Here is a 17,932-nt window from a genome sequence, read left to right as displayed (position 1 = left end):
ACCCCGGTTCGAGGCTCGGTTCCCCAGGACCCACGTTAGCCAGATGCACAAGGGGGTGCACGCATCTGGAGTTCGTTTGCAGAGGCTGGAAGCCCTGGCGTGCCCATTCTCTCCCTCCATCTGTCTTTCTCTCTGTGTCTGTCTCTCTCAAATAAATAAATAAAAAAATTTTTAAAAAATATAGCTTTTGTTTTTATTAATTATGAACTTTTCTGTGTGAACAAATCATGTGTTGGCAGCTCAACCTTTAATCCCAGAATTTAGGAGGTGGAGGTAGGAGGATTGGCATGAGTTGGAGGCCAGCCAGGGTGTCCAGGGTGAGTTTCAGGTCAGTCTGGGCTAGAGTGAAACCTTATCTCAAAAAAAAAAAAAAAAAATCACTGCATTATGTTTCTTGAGTAAAATGTAGGTATTCATTAGTCTTTCTTTTTCTTCTCTCTCTCTCTCTCTTTCTCTCTTTTGTTCTGTTTTTTGAGATAGAACTTCACTCTAGTCCAGGCTGACCTGGAATTCACTACGTAGTCTCAGGGTGGCCTTGAACCCATGATGATCCTCCTACCTCTGCCACCGAAGTGCTGGGATTAAAGACGTGCGTCACGATGCTGCCAGGCTTCATCAGTCTTTCTTAGAGACTCTACAAACACAGTATCTTTTTCTTTAGACTGTTAATTTCATGCTTACAAGTATCGAATCACATCGGTAGAGCGACTTAACAGAGAAGAATCTCTTCACAGTGCTCCTGTTTATTTGGATGGATGACTTGACCGTCACAGAAATTCCATAATACAATGCGAGCCTTTGCGTTGACTTGGAGCCACGAGGAAGAGCGTCGGCAGTCATGACCGTGGGCAACGAAAGTGCTCCCGATTTCTTCATTCTCCTGGGTTTCTCTGACCTCCCATGGCTGGAAAGGCCGCTCTTCGCGGTGGCGCTTGTCGCTTACGTCTGCACGCTGCTGGGTAACGTCTGCATCATCGTGGTGTCCAGCGTGGACCCTCAACTCCACAGCCCGATGTACCTCTTCCTGTGCAACCTCTCCTTCTTGGACTTGTGTTTCACCACCACCACCATCCCGCAGCTGCTGCGGAACCTCCGCGGCCCGGACAAGTCCATCAGCTACTGGGGCTGCGTGGCCCAGTTTTACACGTTTCACTTCCTGGGGGCCTCGGAGTGCATCCTCTTGGCTGTGATGTCTCTGGATCGTTACGTCGCCATCTGCAAGCCCCTGAGGTACCCGGCCATCATGCACCAGAGACTCTGCACCCTCCTCGCCGCCGCGTCGTGGCTCAGTGGCCTGGCTAACTCCTTGCTGCAGTCCTCGCTCACCGTCCAGCTGCCGCTCTGCGGCCGCAACGAGGTGGACAGCTTTCTCTGCGAGGTCCCCGTGATGATCAGGATGTCCTGCGCCGACACCACGTTCAACGAGGCCATGCTCTCCATCGTGGGGACCTTCTACTCCCTGGTTCCCTTGTCGCTTATCCTCACCTCCTACGGCTTCATTGCAGCAGCTGTGCTGAGGATTCGGTCCGCGGAAGGGAAGAAGAAAGCCTTTAACACGTGCGGGTCCCACGTGGTCGTGGTGTGGCTCTTCTACGGGCCGGTGGTCCTCATGTACACGCAGCCCTCCGCCGCCGGGCTCCCGGACGCCAGCAAGCTCCTGTCGCTGTTCTACAGTCTGGTGACGCCTCTGCTGAACCCTTTCGTCTACACGCTGAGGAACAAGGACGTGAAAGGCGCGGTCGGGAGGCTCCTCGTCTCGCTGGGCGGCAGAGGGACGGAATAGCCAGCGCTGTCCTTCCGCCCCACCCTCGGGGCTCAGAAGGTCCCGGGCCCAAACGAGCACCCCGTCTGCCCGCGCACGTCTTTCTCCCGTGGCTCCGACGAGGCGTTCGCTACGAGTGAATCCTGATGCTCAGCTCGTCTGCCACGTGCACCAGCGAGAAGACCATGTGCATAAGCTGCTGTGTACCCATCCAGAGGTTCTGTCCTACAGACCTGAGCTAGAGTCAGAAAATTCATGTTTGTTGGAGGTGAGGTGACTGTGATTGAAATACATTTTGGAGGGACTGGAGAGATGGCTCAGTGGGTTAACGGCTCTGGCTTGCAAAACCTGATGGCCCAAGTTCAATTCCCCAGTATCCACATGAAGCCAGATGTACAAAGTGTCTGGAGATTTTTTTTTGTTTTTTTTTTTTTTTTGCAGTGGCTGGAGGCCCTGGACTCTCTCTGTCTCAAATAAATAATTAAATAAATAAATAATATTTTTATAAATGCATTTTGTGCATACAATAAAATTGTGAATAAAAATAGAAGAGGAAAGCCGGGATGGGGGGGGCGCGCCTTTAATCCCAGAACTTGGGAGGCAGAGGTAGGAGGATCAACATGAGTTCGAGGCCACCCTGAGACTACATAGTGAATTCCAGGTCAGCCCGAACTACAGTGAGACCCTACCTTGAAAAACAACAATAACAAAATAAAATAAATAAATAAATGAAGATGGCTAGGGAAATGGCTCAGTGATTAAAGTACTTTCTTACAAAGCCTAATGACCTGGGTTTAATTCCCCAGTACCCATGTAAAGCCAGATATACTGAGTGGCTAGAAGACCTGGTACACCCATTCTCTCTCTGTCCTTGCCAATAAATAAATAAATAAATAAAATATTTTCTAAAAAATTTGAGGAGAGACTACCTAGAAGGAAGGGGCTTAGTGGAGGGGGCTAGGAGAATGGAAAAAAAGGAAAATGGTGGGAGGTAACTGTGATCATGATATATTGTCTATATATTGTCCAAAAAAGTTTGAAAAATTAATAAATCGAAATAACAAAAACGTTAAACCCTGTCATGTTATGTACTTTTAGAGGAAAGTGAAAGTAAGTCCATCCTCAGTTTATCTTCATGCTTCTGTGGATATATTCAAGTTCATCTTCTGCACACAAACCAGCAAGATCTTGTCCTACCATGGACACTGCCAACCACGTACCTGCTGCTCCTTTAGGAAGGGAGTTCAAGAAGGTTTGACTTTTCCCCTCTGCCCTCCCGGTGGATCACTTCGCTTTGAGGTGTTTGAAGTCGTTCTTCCCGAGTGTCCACAGGGAAAAGCCTCAGAAAGTTCTATGTCGTTCTCAGTATTGTGTGGCACTGAGGTGCTCAGCAACCTAGCATGGAAAACTAGATGTACTTGATAGGTATACAAAGGCTAAAAATGTTCAGGCAGGAGAAATCAGAGCATTAGAAAGCTTGCAGAGAGAAAATGGAGAGTGGCTGGGGAGATTGCTCAGTGGTTAAAGACCCTTGCTTGCAAAACCTGCCATTCCAGGTTTGATTCCCCAATGCCCATGTAAAGCCAGATGCACCAAATGGAGAAATATAGAAAAATATAAAATAAATCAGTTTTTACATGGAAATGAAGTAGAAAAGATGATGATTTTATCAACAACATCAACTTATCACTGTAAAGTTGTCATTTTCTTATATTTTTATCTTATTTATTTCTTTTTTTACTTATTTGAGAAAGAGAAAGAGGCAGAGAGAGAGAGAGAATGGGCATGGGCAGGGACTCTGGCCACTGCAAATGAACTCCAGATGCATGTGCCACCCTTGTGTATCTGGCTTATGTGGGAACTAGGGGATCAAACCTGGATCCTTAGGGTTTGCAGCCAAGCCCCTTAACCAATAAGCCATCTCTCCAGCTTTCTCATATTTTTCTATTCTTCACCTTTATAATACTTTCACTTTCAACCCGTATTTAAAGCAAATGTTTCATTGTTTTTCTAACAGCTACATATAACCCATTTTCAGTCAGCAAGAACAGAATGTACTAACTCCTAGCATACAGTCCTGAGATACAAAGATGCACTGACCCAGCCAGTCCTTCCTACTGAGGTTACTCCACTCTTGAACTTGTGTGTGTGTGTGTGTGTGTGTGTGTACATGCGAATGCAGAATGCACAATACACTTCCTTCTGTAGACTTCAAGGGAAGGATGCTATGGTTTTGCTGTTACTGGAAACAGGGAAACTTCCCTGTTTTGTAGGTAAGTTGGTTCCGTAGTATAGCCATGTCGGGATAGGAAAAGGAAACAACAGCAGAGTTCTAATGAGTTGAGGAGACAGTTTATTAGAAGAATCCCAGGGTTGGAAGAGAAAAAAACTGAGGTAGAAGGGGAAAAAGATTTTATTTTTATGTTGGATATATAGAAAACCTGCTGTGACAGTTTTGTGGAAAATTGAGAGAAAACTGCCTATAATAGTCCCATGACATTCCCTTGAGTATCTGAAAAAACAATTGTATTTGTTACCTTAAGAAATAACTTTTATAGGGCTGGAGAGATGGCTTAGTGGTTAAGGCGCTTGCCTGCAAAGTCAAAGGACCTTGGTTCGATTTCCCAGACACACGTAAGGCAGATGCACAAGATGGTACATGTGTCTGGAGTTCGTCTGCAGTGGCTAGAGGCCCTGGAGCACCCATTCTCTCCTCTCTCTCTGCCTCTTTCCCTCTCTCAAATAAATAAATAACTTTTACAACCAAATATTATGTTTACAATTTTAAATTCAGTATTCATTAGAATAATAGTTTCACCTCAATAATAGAATGAATGTCAAAAGTTATGACATAATAATTCATGGTTATTCAAACATTAAAACAAAATGAATATTATGCCCTTTTGTTGAACATACTTTGTCATGAAAATATCTTTAATGAATAGCTGTTAAAATCTATAAAGTAGATTTGCCAAATTATAGATGAAATGTATCAAAATATTAAAATTCAAGTACGCTATTTCTCAGTGAACTTACTAAGGGGCAATTATAAATTGTTTAAAAATTGTATTAAAAATACATAATAGGAGAAGTTTCTGAAACACATCAATCACATCTCAAGGTGTTTTTTCATGTACAGGTGAATCTGCCTGAGGTATAACATGCTGGGCTTCTGTTCAGTCTTTGTACATATCAGAACTCATTTAAAAATTATTTTTATTTATTCACTTTTGAGCAGAAATAGGAAGAGAATGAGGATGGGCATGCCAGGGCCTCTTGCTCCTACAAACGAACTCCAAATTCTTGTGCCACTCTTTGCATCTGGCTTTATGAGGTTGTTGAACAATCAGTCCTGGGCTGGCAGGCTTTGCAGGACAGCACTTTTAACTGCGGAGCCATCTCCCCAGCCCCGTACATATCATAATCCTTATGAAGTGTTCTAAAACCATACATTTGAACCTACTGCAGACTTCCTATAACAAGATCTCAAAAAAATCCTCCCCCAAAATCTATGTTGAGCTGGGTGTGATGACACATCCTTAATGCCAGCACTCAGGAGACAAAGGCAGGAAGAGAACCACAAGTTCAGCCTGGTCTGTGTAGTGAGTTCCAGGGTTACATCTCAAAGAAAGTATGTTGAAAAGTTTTCTCCGTTTTTATATGATACAGTTAGTAGGGGCAATCACAGAGAAAACACTCTAAGATTGGAGGCAGGGCTGGGGAGATGGCTCTACAGTTAAAAGTGCTTGCCTGCAATAGACCAAACCTGTTGGCCTAGATTTGACTCCCTACTAGCCCTGTAAAGCCAGATGCACAGAGTGGCGCATGCATCTGGAGTTCATCTGCAGTGGCAAGAGGCCCTGATATGCCCATTTTCTCTCTCATAAATTAATTAAGATATTTTTAAAACTAAATAATAAGAAATCAAACAGCCAATCCTAAAACTGGGCTATAGAATTGAATATAAATGGCAATAAATATTTTTAAAAGATTTAACATCTTAAATTAAAGCTAATGTGAGATTTCATCTGACTCATGTCAGAATAGCTTTCATCAAGAAATTAAATGACAAAGGGGAAAGTGTGTATGGGGGGAGGGCATTACCATGGGATATTTTTTTATAATCATGGAAAATGTTAATAAAAATTTTAAAAAAAGAAAACAAATGGCCAATGCTGGTGAGAGTGTGGGGAAAGAGGACCCCCTTCTCCACTGTTAGTGGGAATGAAAACTGGCATAGTCATTATAAGAATCACTGTGGAGTTTATAGAGACAGCTAACAATAGGCCTACCATATTACACATCTATAGAACGAGTGGGCAAGAACAGCGGGTTAGCTGAAGGGGGATGGGAGAAGGGAACAAAAGAGGGCTATGGGAGGGTATTATGATCAGAGTACCTTGTGAATATCCATAATGATTGTCAATAAATCTAATGAAGGAAGGAAGGAAGAAAGGAAGGAAAAGAAAGGGCATGGTGTCTCACACCTATAATCCTAGCATTTGGGTGGCTGAGGGAGGGGTGCCAGGGGTCCAAGGCCAGCCCTCACTAAAGCAAGGACCTATCTCAAAAAAGATTAAATGTAAATATACAACCAGGCGTGGTAGTGTACACCTTTAATCCCAGCACTTGGGAGGCAGAGGTAGGAGGATCACCATGAGCTCAAGGCCACACTGAGACTACATAGTGAATTTCAGGTCAGCCTGAGCTAGAGCGAGACCCTAACTTGAAAAACCAAATAAATAAATAAATATAGAAAAGAAAGTAAATCCAGATGTGGTAGTACATGCCTTTAATACCCGCACTAGGGAGGCAGAAATAGAATCTTTGTGAGTTCAAGGTCAGCCAGCCTAGGACTACAGAGTGAGTTTCAGAAAAGTGAAGTCCTGTCTATAAAAAAGAAAAGAAAAGATAGTTGACTAATTTATAAACCCTTTATGAATATTGATTCATAAGCTAATATATTTAGGTCATCATTGTACCTGAATGGAGGTTCCATGGAAAACTATATTTATGCTACTTTCCATATTCGAACTTGATTCTGAGCTTAACTGGGGCAAAGAGCATTTTTCTAGAAAGTGTGAGTTGAAAGTAATTGTGGTGACAACTCTAACTTAATTCCCATTAAGGAAGTGTCTAATATTTGGAGAGAAAATAAGTTAATCAGTGAATTGTTGCTATTTTCAGTGATGCGCATTGAACCCAGAACATCATTCGTGCTGAGCAAGCTCTCTCGCACTGAACATGCCCAGCCAGACTCCTCAGCTCACCAGCTACAACAAGCTCCTCTTTCATGGCATCGTGTTGTGAATGAGTGTGCAGCGTGCAGGGTGTTGGTAAACAGAATCAGGTTATTCCGAAGCGCGTCCAACAACAGAAGAGTTTGCCACCAACTTCACCTGGCAAGTCACTAATTGTGCACAGGAAGCTTTTCCTCAGAGAGCTCTGTCCTCAGGAACTGAGCTGCCTCATCTGGGGACAGGAGCACCAAGGGGCCTGAGTGACAATTACCCTGAGGTGTCGGGAACAGCACGCACACAGCTCACTCACAAGCCTTCTTCATATTTTCTCCTATTGTCCTCCAACCAAGGATCTCACACACCCCTCCCTTGTAGCAGCTGGAGACTGGGGGCTCAGCAGCCATTTCTTAAATACCATCGTTTGGACTATGGTCTTTCTGCCTGAAAAACGTTTGAAAATTCAAGATTCTTCCTTCATAATTCCTTTGATCAATGGCTACTTGTCAAAATGAGGTAAATAAAATGTAATTTGTTAAAGGTTGTGCATTCGGCGGAACGCGTGAGTGCCTGTAGCTCACAGTGTGTAATGCCCTCCTTGGGTGGAGCACAGTGCTTCGGGCAGCCTTTGCCAAATCTTAGAAACGCCTCCTTCAGTGTCTCTAGGAACAACTAGATTCTTTTTGATATGAACCTCTTTCTAAGTCTTTCATTTAGACCAAACTTCATCGAATTAATTTCAATAAATAAAATTTATTAGCTTAGTGGTTAAGGGGCTTGCCTACAAAGCCAAAGGACCTAGGTTTGATTCTCCAGAATCCACGTAAGCCAGATGCACAAGGTGGTGCATGAGTCTGGAGTTTGCAACAGCTAGAGGCCCTGGTGTGCTTATTCTCTCTCTCTTGCTCTCTGTCTCTCTGTCTCTTTTTCTCTCTATCTGCCACCTTTCTCTCTCTTTCAAATAAATAAATAAATAATTTAAAATTAAAAAAAATTCTGGTCAGGTGTGGTGGCACACACCTTTAATCCCAGCACTTTGGGAGGCAAAGGCAGGAGGATTGCTGGGAGTTTGAGGCCAGCCTGACACTACAGAGTGAGTTCCATGACAACCTGGGTTAGGGCAAGACCCTACCTCAAAAGAATTTTTTCATAAATATAAATACCTACATGAAGTTTAAAATATTCAATTAATCATTTGCCTTTTTACAAAGTATGCTAAATATCTAGTGACTTGACTTGTTTGCATATTTCATCCAGCTGTGCTGTCATGTGAAATTGCTATTATCTCTACTCTGAACTTTTGCTATCTAAATAGCTAAAGGTGGGCTGAAGAAATGGCTTGGTGGTTAAGGCACTTACCTGCAAAGCCAAAGGACCCAGGTTCAATTCTCCAGGACCCACATGAGCCAGATGCACAAGGTGGTGCCTGCGTCTGGAGTTTGTTTGCAGTGGCTGAAGGTTCTGGTGTGCCTATTTTCATTCTATATATCTGCCTCTTCCTCTCTCAAATAAGTAAGCAACATTTTAGGGCTGGAGGGATGGTTTAGTGGTTAAGGCACTTGTGTGCAGAGCCAGAGCACCTTGGTTCAATTCCCCAGGACCAATGTAAGCCAGATGCACAAGGTGGCACATGCATTTGGATTTCACTTTCAGTGGCTGGAGGTCCTGACGCTCCCATTCTCCCTCCCTCTGCACCCCTCTCTCTTTCTCTCTCAAATAAATAAATAAAATATTTAAAAAATGAAATAACATTTAAAAAAGCTAAAGGTGCTATAAATAAAATAAAATACTGTGTGTAGTGCAAATGAATGTAGAATAATAAGACATTCTAATGAAAATTTAAGTGGAGGCTGGGGAGATTGCTCAGTGGTTAAAGGGGCTTGCTTGCAAAGTTGGCTGGCCTAAGTCCATGCAAAGCCAGATGCCCAAAGTGGTACATGTATCCGTTTGCAGAAGAGGCCCTGGGGGCTGGAGAGATGGCTTAGCGGTTAAGCGCTTGCCTGTGAAGCCTAAGGACCCCGGTTCAAGGCTCGGTTCCCCAGATCCCACGTTAGCCAGATGCACAAGGGGGCGCACGCGTCTGGAGTTCGTTTGCAGAGGCTGGAAGCCCTGGCGCGCCCATTCTCTCTCTCCCTCTATCTGTCTTTCTCTCTGTGTCTGTCTCTCTCAAATAAATAAATAAAAAAAATTTAAAAAAAAAAAAAAAAAGAAGAGGCCCTGGTACATCCATTGCCCCCTCCCTTTCTACAAAAATAAATGAATAAAGATTTTTTAAGAAATAAAAATGCATAAGTGGTAATACAAACCAGACATAAACAAGAGTGCACTCTGCAGTTTGTGACACTGACTTCAAACATTCTTGGATGCACAGATCACAATGGATTGGACTGGAGATAGAAAAATCCCTGGAAGCAGAAGACCCAAAGGTCATCACAGCCAAGAGCTGAAAGTATAGAATATTATGAGAATAACATGAGTATAAGGAATAGAACTTAAATATACTGCAATAGCAGACCTACTATCTCCAGGAAAACACCTAGGTGAAGCAAAGAGCTCTAGGATAACCACAACTCAAAAACACAACACTTAGTCAAGTGGATAACCTGGAAAGATTCCCAAATAATGCAGGCTAATAAAGCTGCTAATAGTGAACACTGTTATCACAGTTGGATGAAATTAATCTACTATATATGCAAAAGGAAATATAAAACTGCTTTTTAAACATCATGACATGATGGATTAATTAACTAAAATTTGACACAAGTGAGTGAATGCATAAAACCTAAACAATTACAAAAAGACATAAAGGCAAAAACAAATTCCAACACAAATAAGTTTCTATCACTGAAGCTTATCTCTTCTAGTCAACACACCCAGTAGGTCCTAAAACTGATGCTTACCCTGTTTAAATTTTTAACTTAACCTCAACTATGTAAGATGGGTTAGTTTAAATCCACACTGTCATTCCTCCACATAGAGAAGAAGTAATTACTCAGCTGGATGGAGCTGGGTGTAGGTGTCTGGTAGATGCTCAGAGCTCCAAGTTTTCTTCCCATCATCTACTATTGTTATCTCAATACTTTTATTCTTTTTAATGTTTTATACTGACTTGTAGCACTGGTTTTCAAAATAAGCCATCCAATTACTCCACTTTATGACATATGTAGTCTACCAGACACCTGGAGCTAAGAAGCAAACATCCTCAGGTTGACAACCTCCACAGATGATTATGATGCTAAAGTTGGAAAACCATTGTTTTGGAATTTTCAAAATCCAATTTGTTTTTAAACTAACTCTCAGCAGATACAAAAACATAGATATGGCACGTCATTACATAAAAGAGGAAATTTGGTTTCAGAATTGTATTACTTGTTAGATAACCTTAATGCTGTTAGCGTGCTAAGAGAAATTACATCACTTGTTGCCAGACCCATCTGTTACTTTGGCCTCATGTTACCAATCCCTACCTACTGCACATGTGCAACCCAGAGTCATCCAGCTTGTTGTTCCCACAGGATTAACATCCTTGCCACAACCTTTCTATAATTAACTCATGGGAAGACAATGGCAGTCAGTAACGACAGCCATCCTGCAGAGTTCATCCTCCTCGGCTTTGCTGACCGTCCTTGGCTGCAGCTCCCTGTGTTCATTATTCTCCTGGTAACGTACCCCATGGCCATGATGGGAAACATCGCCATCATTCTGGTGTCCAGGTTAGACCCCCGACTCCACAGCCCCATGTATTTCTTCCTCACCAACCTCTCCTTCCTGGACATGTGTTACACCACGAGCATCGTGCCTCAGATGCTGCTCAACCTGGGGACCTCCACAAAGACCATCAGCTACGCGGGGTGTGTAGTTCAGCTCTATGTCTTCAGCATAATGGGGGGTTCAGAGTGTCTCCTCCTGGCTCTTATGTCCTTTGATCGCTATGTGGCCATCTGCAGACCTCTGCACTACACCATCATCATGAGCCGGCGCAACTGCATCCTCTTAGTGTCCGTTATGTGGCTGTGTGGAACAACCTATGCCTTCTCTGAGGCCACTGTCACACTGCAGTTGCCACTGTGTGGCGTTAATGAACTGGACCACTTGGTGTGTGAGATTCCAGTTCTGATAAAGACCGCGTGTGGGGAAAAGGAAGCCAATGAGCTTGCACTTTCTGTGGTCTGCATTTTTGTTTTGGCCATTCCTCTGTGCTTAATTCTTGCCTCCTATGCTAGCATTGGACGTGCTATATTCAATATGAAATCTTCCGCAGGAAGGAAAAAAGCCTTTGGGACATGCTCCTCTCACCTCATTGTGGTTCTCTTGTTTTATGGTCCAGCCATCAGCATGTACCTCCAGCCCCCCTCCTCCATCACAAGGGACCAGCCCAAGTTCATGGCTCTCTTCTATGGGGTGGTGACTCCTACCCTGAACCCCTTCATCTACACCCTGAGGAACAAGGATGTGAAGGGGGCCTTAGGCAACCTGGGGAGGAGAGTTGTCAGTTCCAAGTGAGAGAGTCACATCTGGAGTAAGTTTATTAAATAGCTATTAAGTAGTTTTTAAGATATTACATTATTATTTCATACCGCAATCTCAGGGTACATGTGTCCCTGGGAAAGCTTGCAATATTTATCAGTTTTTTAAAAATTAATTTAATTTATTTATTTGAGAGAGAGAAAGAGGCAGATAGTGAGAGAGAATGGGCATGACAGGACCTCCAACTACTGCCAATGAACTCCAGATGCTTGCACAACCTTGTGCATCTGACTTACGTGGGCCCTGCAAAATTGAATCTGGGTCCTTAGGCTTTGCAGGCAAGCACCTTAACGACTAAACCAGCTTTCCAATCCCAATATTTGCCATTTTTAATATTCATATTAAAGTTCGTTCTCAGCCAATATACATCTGAATGAGCACTTGGTTTTTTTGGATTTAGGTTTAAGTGATTTTATCACTGCAATAATACTATGTTCAGTAGTTTTAAAATTAGAAATTAAATGTTATCTCTGAAATTCGTTAATTCAGGCAAGTCATTGTAGTCATACTTCGGCAAGCATTCCTCAAGGGAGGCTGCCAGCTGAGAAACGGCTCGTCAGCCTCCGTCAGCTCTGAGTGACACACTCCATGCTGTCTAAGCACTGTGAGGGTCACAAATTCATCATCTCTGTTTGTGTTCACACTGTTGCTTCTGTGAGATCAACGTTCTCCGAAGAGGCCACCTCTGTGTTAACAGTCCCACAGACCCTTGGACTGTTGCTGAGTGGAATCCATGACTGCAGACTGATGGAATTGTCGGTCAAGGGCCACAGCTATCTTGTGCTGTCTAGGTCCCTTCAGCAGTCTTTTGTTTCCAATGACTCTATCTGACCTCATGTCCTCATGAATATTGGGAAAAAAAAATCTTGGAATGTGTGGCTATACTTGGACCTCTAGTCTCCCCTAGCCATAATGCTAAGAATGCTATAAGAAAAAAGTGTGAAGAAATCAGCAATGATTTCCACACTTTGCTGTGACTCACCTAATTAATATCACCAGGAATGCATTTGATGAGCCTATCAAGTTCTGATGACATGTTGTCTTTCTTATAAGAGTTCTCCTAACTTTGTTTGTCATTGAAGAGCTGGTCACTCAGTGTCCTTTGAATCCATGGGCCTGAGCCAATGTGACTCATATTTGGCTAAAAATAAACTATTTTCCTATTCCTTTGAAGAGTCATAATTTTCTATTGGAACTTCTTCATAAATGCATGTTTATTATTTAAGGAAAATTTAAAATATGTTGTCTATGTGGTTAAGGATATTTTGTCATTATTAAAATGGAAAAAATAAGATGCACAGGGGTCGCCTGCATCTGGAGTACATTTGCAGTGGCTGGAAGCCCTGGTGTGTCTATTCTCTCTCTCTTTCTCTGTCAAATAAATAAAAATAAAATAATTTTAAGAATGGACAAAATATGCCTTTAATCCCAGCACTCAGGAGGCAGAGGTAGGAGGCTCACCATGAGTTCCAGGCCACCTTGAGACTCCATAGTGAATCCCAGGTCAGGCTGAGCTAGAATGAGACTCTACCTCAAAAAAAACAAAAAACAAAAACCAACAACAACAAAAAAGGAGGAACAAAATAATGAGACAAGTTTCTTAGATATCATAAGGGTGAGTTATGAACCAGTGGCTATACCAGTAAGTAATAACAGTTACCCAAACTCTGTCACATATCTAAACATCAATTGCTCAGCCAGGGATGTCTTTTTAATGAGCATAAGAAAAATAATGCATATTTCCAAAATAAAGAACCATTTGGGGAACTGCAGAGATTGCTTAGTGGTTAAGGCACTTGCCTAAGAAGCCTAAGAACCCAGATTTGACTTCCCAGTACCCACATAAAACAGATGCACAAAATCGTGCATGTGTCTGGAATTTGTTTGCAGTGGCTAGAGGCCCTGCCACACCCATTCTCTCTCTCTCTCTCCATATATATATACATATATACACAAACACACACCTCTTCCTCTCTCTCTACAAATAAATAAATAAAAATATTTTAAAAGGTATTCAAAAAGTACTCAAAAACAGGGCATTAATGTTGAATGAAAGCAGTGGGGTGGAATACTGAGGTGGAAAAGTTTAAATTGTGTTGGGTAGAAGAGTGAGAGGATTCACCATATATAAATATGGATACAAAAGCCACATATGAATTTTTTCTTATTTTTTTAAATTCTTATTTATTTGAGAGAAAAAGACATAGGTGGGGGAGAAAGAGAGAGAGAGAGAGAGACAGAGAGAGAGAGAGAGAGAGAGAGAGAGAATGGGTATACCAGGGCCTCCAGCCCCTTCAAATAAACTCCAGATGTGTGCACCCCCTTGTGCATCTGGCTTACATGGGTCCTGGGGAAACTGAACCTGGGTCCTTTGGCCTTTTAGGCAAGCACCTTAACCACTAAGCCATTTCTCCAGCCAGTAAGTTTGAAAAAGGTTTTGAACAGAAGTACCCTACCTGGGTAGGTAATACCACTCACAGAAGCCATAGGTTATTGTAAGCATATTCCAGTGTCAGGGATGGATTACCTCCCAGTGAGTTTTCAGTCAGGGAGGCTCCCCGAAAACTCTTAAATGATGCCAATTACTCACAGTGCACTTGGCTGTTCACAAAACTAGAAGATTAGACTCTGCTGCTGAAGACACCATTGGCTTTGGCCCCAGGGCACTGAGAAGTCAGGCAGGAGCTGAGCTTGATGCTTCTTGCCTGCGGCCTCGCTGTCATACTGGTAAAAAGTACTGTGCAGGCTATTGAGGGAGAAAAGTCATTAACAGTCTCACCCCACTATGACAGAACCAACCAGCCAGGCGAGATGTGTCCAATGGTGTGATAGTGACATAACTGTTATGGGAATGACCAAATGCTCTCTGGCTCAATATGAGCTCACCTCATGGAAGGAATTCATGTCTGACTCTGCAAACCAAGTCAAAAGCCTATGGCTGGGGAGGTCAGGGCCCTAGTTGGGAAATGACTACCGTTGTTTGGCTGTATAGATATACTATGCCCTCCCAGTGGCCCTGTGGATATTTGTACTTTTGTTCCTATATTGGTACTGCTCTCACTTTTAATTAAAAAAGCTTCCCTTTTTAGATGGTGGTGACCCACATGAAGGGACTCAAAACTCATCAAAGTGCTGAGAATTCATGACTGTGGAGTGTTTGACACTGAATGAGACCTCTATCACACCCTCCAAGGCTCAGGTTCTGTTGAGGAAAAGGTGTTGGAATGAACATTAGAGCCAAAGGTAAGGAGGAGAGCTTTGGAACACTGGCTTCCAGACACTTGGAGTCCAGTGTACTCAGGACCTCACAGCAGCTGGCTGTCGTTACCTGAACGAGACCTTCATAATTTTGGGCCCTTCTCCATGTTATTATGGATGATGGGGGAGGGCAAAACAAGTGATCACATTAAATGAGGAGACAGACAAATTAGAAAGAAGAAGGAGTTCAGTGATGGGCAATGGAGGAAGTGTGACAATGGAGGGTGGTGGAAGGGTGTTATGGGCAGGGTACATTTACTCAAGTGAAAAAGAAACACAAAGCCATATGTTGTGCCTTGTATATGTAGTCACAGCACTTCTGAGGCTAGAGGAGGACAGCCCAGATTAGAGTGACACTGCTCCTCAAAAAAGGAAAGGCATAGACTTGATGACCCACCAAAGGTTAATGGTAAGACCCTACTGCTGAAGACACCATATGCTGTCAGTATGGAACATGGAGAGAGCTGGTGGGAATCTGGAAGAGAGCCAGTCCCAGGACAGTTACAGTTAGCTCCTCTAGTGCCAGAAGGTGCTACATGAGCTACTGGGGGACAATGTCCAACATTTCTCCAAGCAACTTGAGGTCTGAGCTACTCAGCAGAAAACAATCTGATGTGATGCTCACACAAGTGCAATAGCAGCACACAACCATGGTGGGTAACCAGCTGCTCTTGGATTGGCTAACAGATCTGCTCAGTGGAGTGGAACCCATAGCTGGGACTGTGAAACAAGTCAGGATCATACCCAAATAACGACTTTACTCTCCAATATCAAGCTCCCACCAATCTTGGGCTACAAGAGGGCCTACACCTATTAAATTCTCTCTAAACTAATAATAGTTATCCCATTTATTCGGTGCTGACTTCACTCTCCATTGGAAAATCTGCTTCTCTTTTTCAGATGGATGCAGAACCTGAGGAGAGCCCATCACACCTTACCAGGGCCCCACCTGAAACCAAGAGGAATTGGGGTAACGAGCAAGAGTGCTGCTTTCTTGGTGAACCTGGTATCAGCACAAAGGTGAAGGAGAAGGACACAGAGAACACTCAACTCCTACCAAACCAGAGATCCAGAGACACAGAGGTTCCCAAGACCTCATCACGGAAGTAGACCTAAAAGGACCCCAACATGGCTCAGGGAAATTCATGGAAGAGGGGGCAGAAAGATTTTTAGAGCCATAAATTGGGACATTATGGCCAGAGACTTTGCCTCTTCCCCATAACTGATGGCTATCCCCACAATGCAAGACCCACAATCCCCATGGGGATAACTGGCATCCCCAACGATGAGGGTCCCTTTGGTGGGGGCGGGGGCAGGGATGGGGCTAAGGATGGCACCAACATGTGCTGTTTACACACTGAGTATGCACATAAGTAATAAAGAATAAAAAAGAAAAGGCATGGTAGAGAGAGAGAGAAAGAGATGGACCAATGCATTCAAAACCACATAGGGATCACCAAAAACCCCATGGAGAATATCCTGAAGTGAATTGGGTAGGGGGAGAGTAAAACCTGATGGGAATATGACAAGTGCCCAAGAAGGTCATAAAATAAAATTAATAATCAACTAAAAAACAATAAATAAATGTCCCATAGAAAATAAAGATAATTTACTATATGATTAAGTATCTTATGAACATTTCAAGAATATTTACTTATATACTTAAAGATTTATGTCACTATTTCACCTCTCTTGAGGCTATCTTGGAAACTACATTTATTAAAGTTTCTGTATTTGTGCCTGATTCAAAACTTAACTGGTGCAAAGAATATTTTTCTAGATATGTGGGCTGAAACTAATTACAGGTGACTGACTTTATTTCTTATTGAAGTAGTGGATAATAGTTGGGAAAAAAATTAATTAATCAGTGAACTTAAAAAAATATGTGGAAAGATAAATACATAGATGCTTTGCCATGTGCTAAGGGCTGAGAAGGCCAGTAATAAACTAGATAAATAAAGATGATGCATAATGATAAATTGAGCAATTCATCAGGAAAATAAAACATAAGTGAATGTAGTAGCTCCCCAAAAATCCCTGAGAAAAAAGAATTATATAACTGATTGGAGAAAAAGATGATTCCACAATAATAGTTCAATATTTCACTTTGGTAAATGGATAAAATGATTCAAATATCATCAAGCAAATAGAAAGTATAAACATTTTAAATTTAAAAAATTATTTATTTATATATATTTTTGCAAGCAGAGAGAGAAAATGGGTGCCAGGGCCTCTGGCCACTACAAACAAACTCCAGAAGCATGTGCCGCTTTGTGCACCTGGCTTAGGGGGGTACTGGGGAATCGAACCCGGGTCCTTAGGCTTCACAGGCAAGTGCCTTAACCTCTAAGCCATTCTTCCAGCCCTAAACAATATTTTAAATCAAGTAGGTCCTGTAGCAGAATGCTTGTATTTCCAGGATACATTGAACACTCTTCAAGATGGAGCATAAGACCAACAGAGAAGTCACAGTAAATTTTAAATGATTGACATTATATAAAATATGTGCCCTGTGCTGGTTAATTTAAATTTTTTTAATTCAATTTAATTTATTGCAAGTAGAGAGAGAGAGAAAGAGAGAGAGAGGAGACAGACAAAGAGGGAATGGGCTCACCAGGGCCTCCAGCCACTGCCAACAAACTTCACATATGTGCCCCATTGTGCATCTGGCTTACATGGGTACTGGGGAATCAAACCTGGGTCCTTTGACTTCGAAGGCAAGTGCCTTAACCACTAAGCCATCTCTCTGGGCTTGTTAATGTTTTTAAATATGTTATCTTTATTTATTTATTAAGAGAGATGAGAGAGAGAAAGTGAATGAGCAAGGCAGGGCCTCCTGCTAGTGGAAACGAATTCCAGATGTGTGCGCCACCTTGTGCATCTTCCTTATGTGGGTCCTGGGGAATCAAACCTGGGTCCTCTGGCTTCACAAGAAAATTTCTTAACCACTGAGCCATCCCTCCATGTGCTGGTCAATTGTACCATCAACTTGACTGGGTGAGGATCACCTAAGTGATTCCTACCTTGCGTCTGGTGAGGGAGACTCCAGAATGGTCTGAGAGGGGAAGACTACCCTATAGGCGAGCAGCTCCGTTCCATTGATGGGGCTCCTGGTAAATGGGAAGGGGGGAGGAGAAAGCTGAGGGCC

The 17,932-nt window shown here is 42.7% G+C and overlaps 2 protein-coding genes across 2 annotated transcripts; both read left to right on the top strand.

Annotated features, from left to right (window-relative positions):
- Positions 1 to 838: 838 nt before the first annotated feature.
- LOC101604328 (olfactory receptor 2B11-like) lies at positions 839 to 1,783 on the top strand. The gene has a single exon (XM_004670867.2). It carries the CDS (start codon positions 839 to 841, stop codon positions 1,781 to 1,783), a length of 945 nt encoding a protein of 314 aa, XP_004670924.2.
- An 8,780-nt stretch (positions 1,784 to 10,563) lies between these two features.
- On the top strand, positions 10,564 to 11,502 carry LOC123454237 (olfactory receptor 2B11-like). Its single transcript, XM_045133035.1, has one exon. It carries the CDS (start codon positions 10,564 to 10,566, stop codon positions 11,500 to 11,502), a length of 939 nt encoding a protein of 312 aa, XP_044988970.1.
- The last annotated feature ends 6,430 nt before the right edge of the window (positions 11,503 to 17,932 follow it).

This window comes from Jaculus jaculus, chromosome 13 (assembly GCF_020740685.1).
Source record: "Jaculus jaculus isolate mJacJac1 chromosome 13, mJacJac1.mat.Y.cur, whole genome shotgun sequence".
Lineage (NCBI taxonomy): Eukaryota > Metazoa > Chordata > Mammalia > Rodentia > Dipodidae > Jaculus > Jaculus jaculus.
Note: the sequence above shows the minus strand (reverse complement) of the source record. Positions and strands in the feature narration are given on the sequence as shown.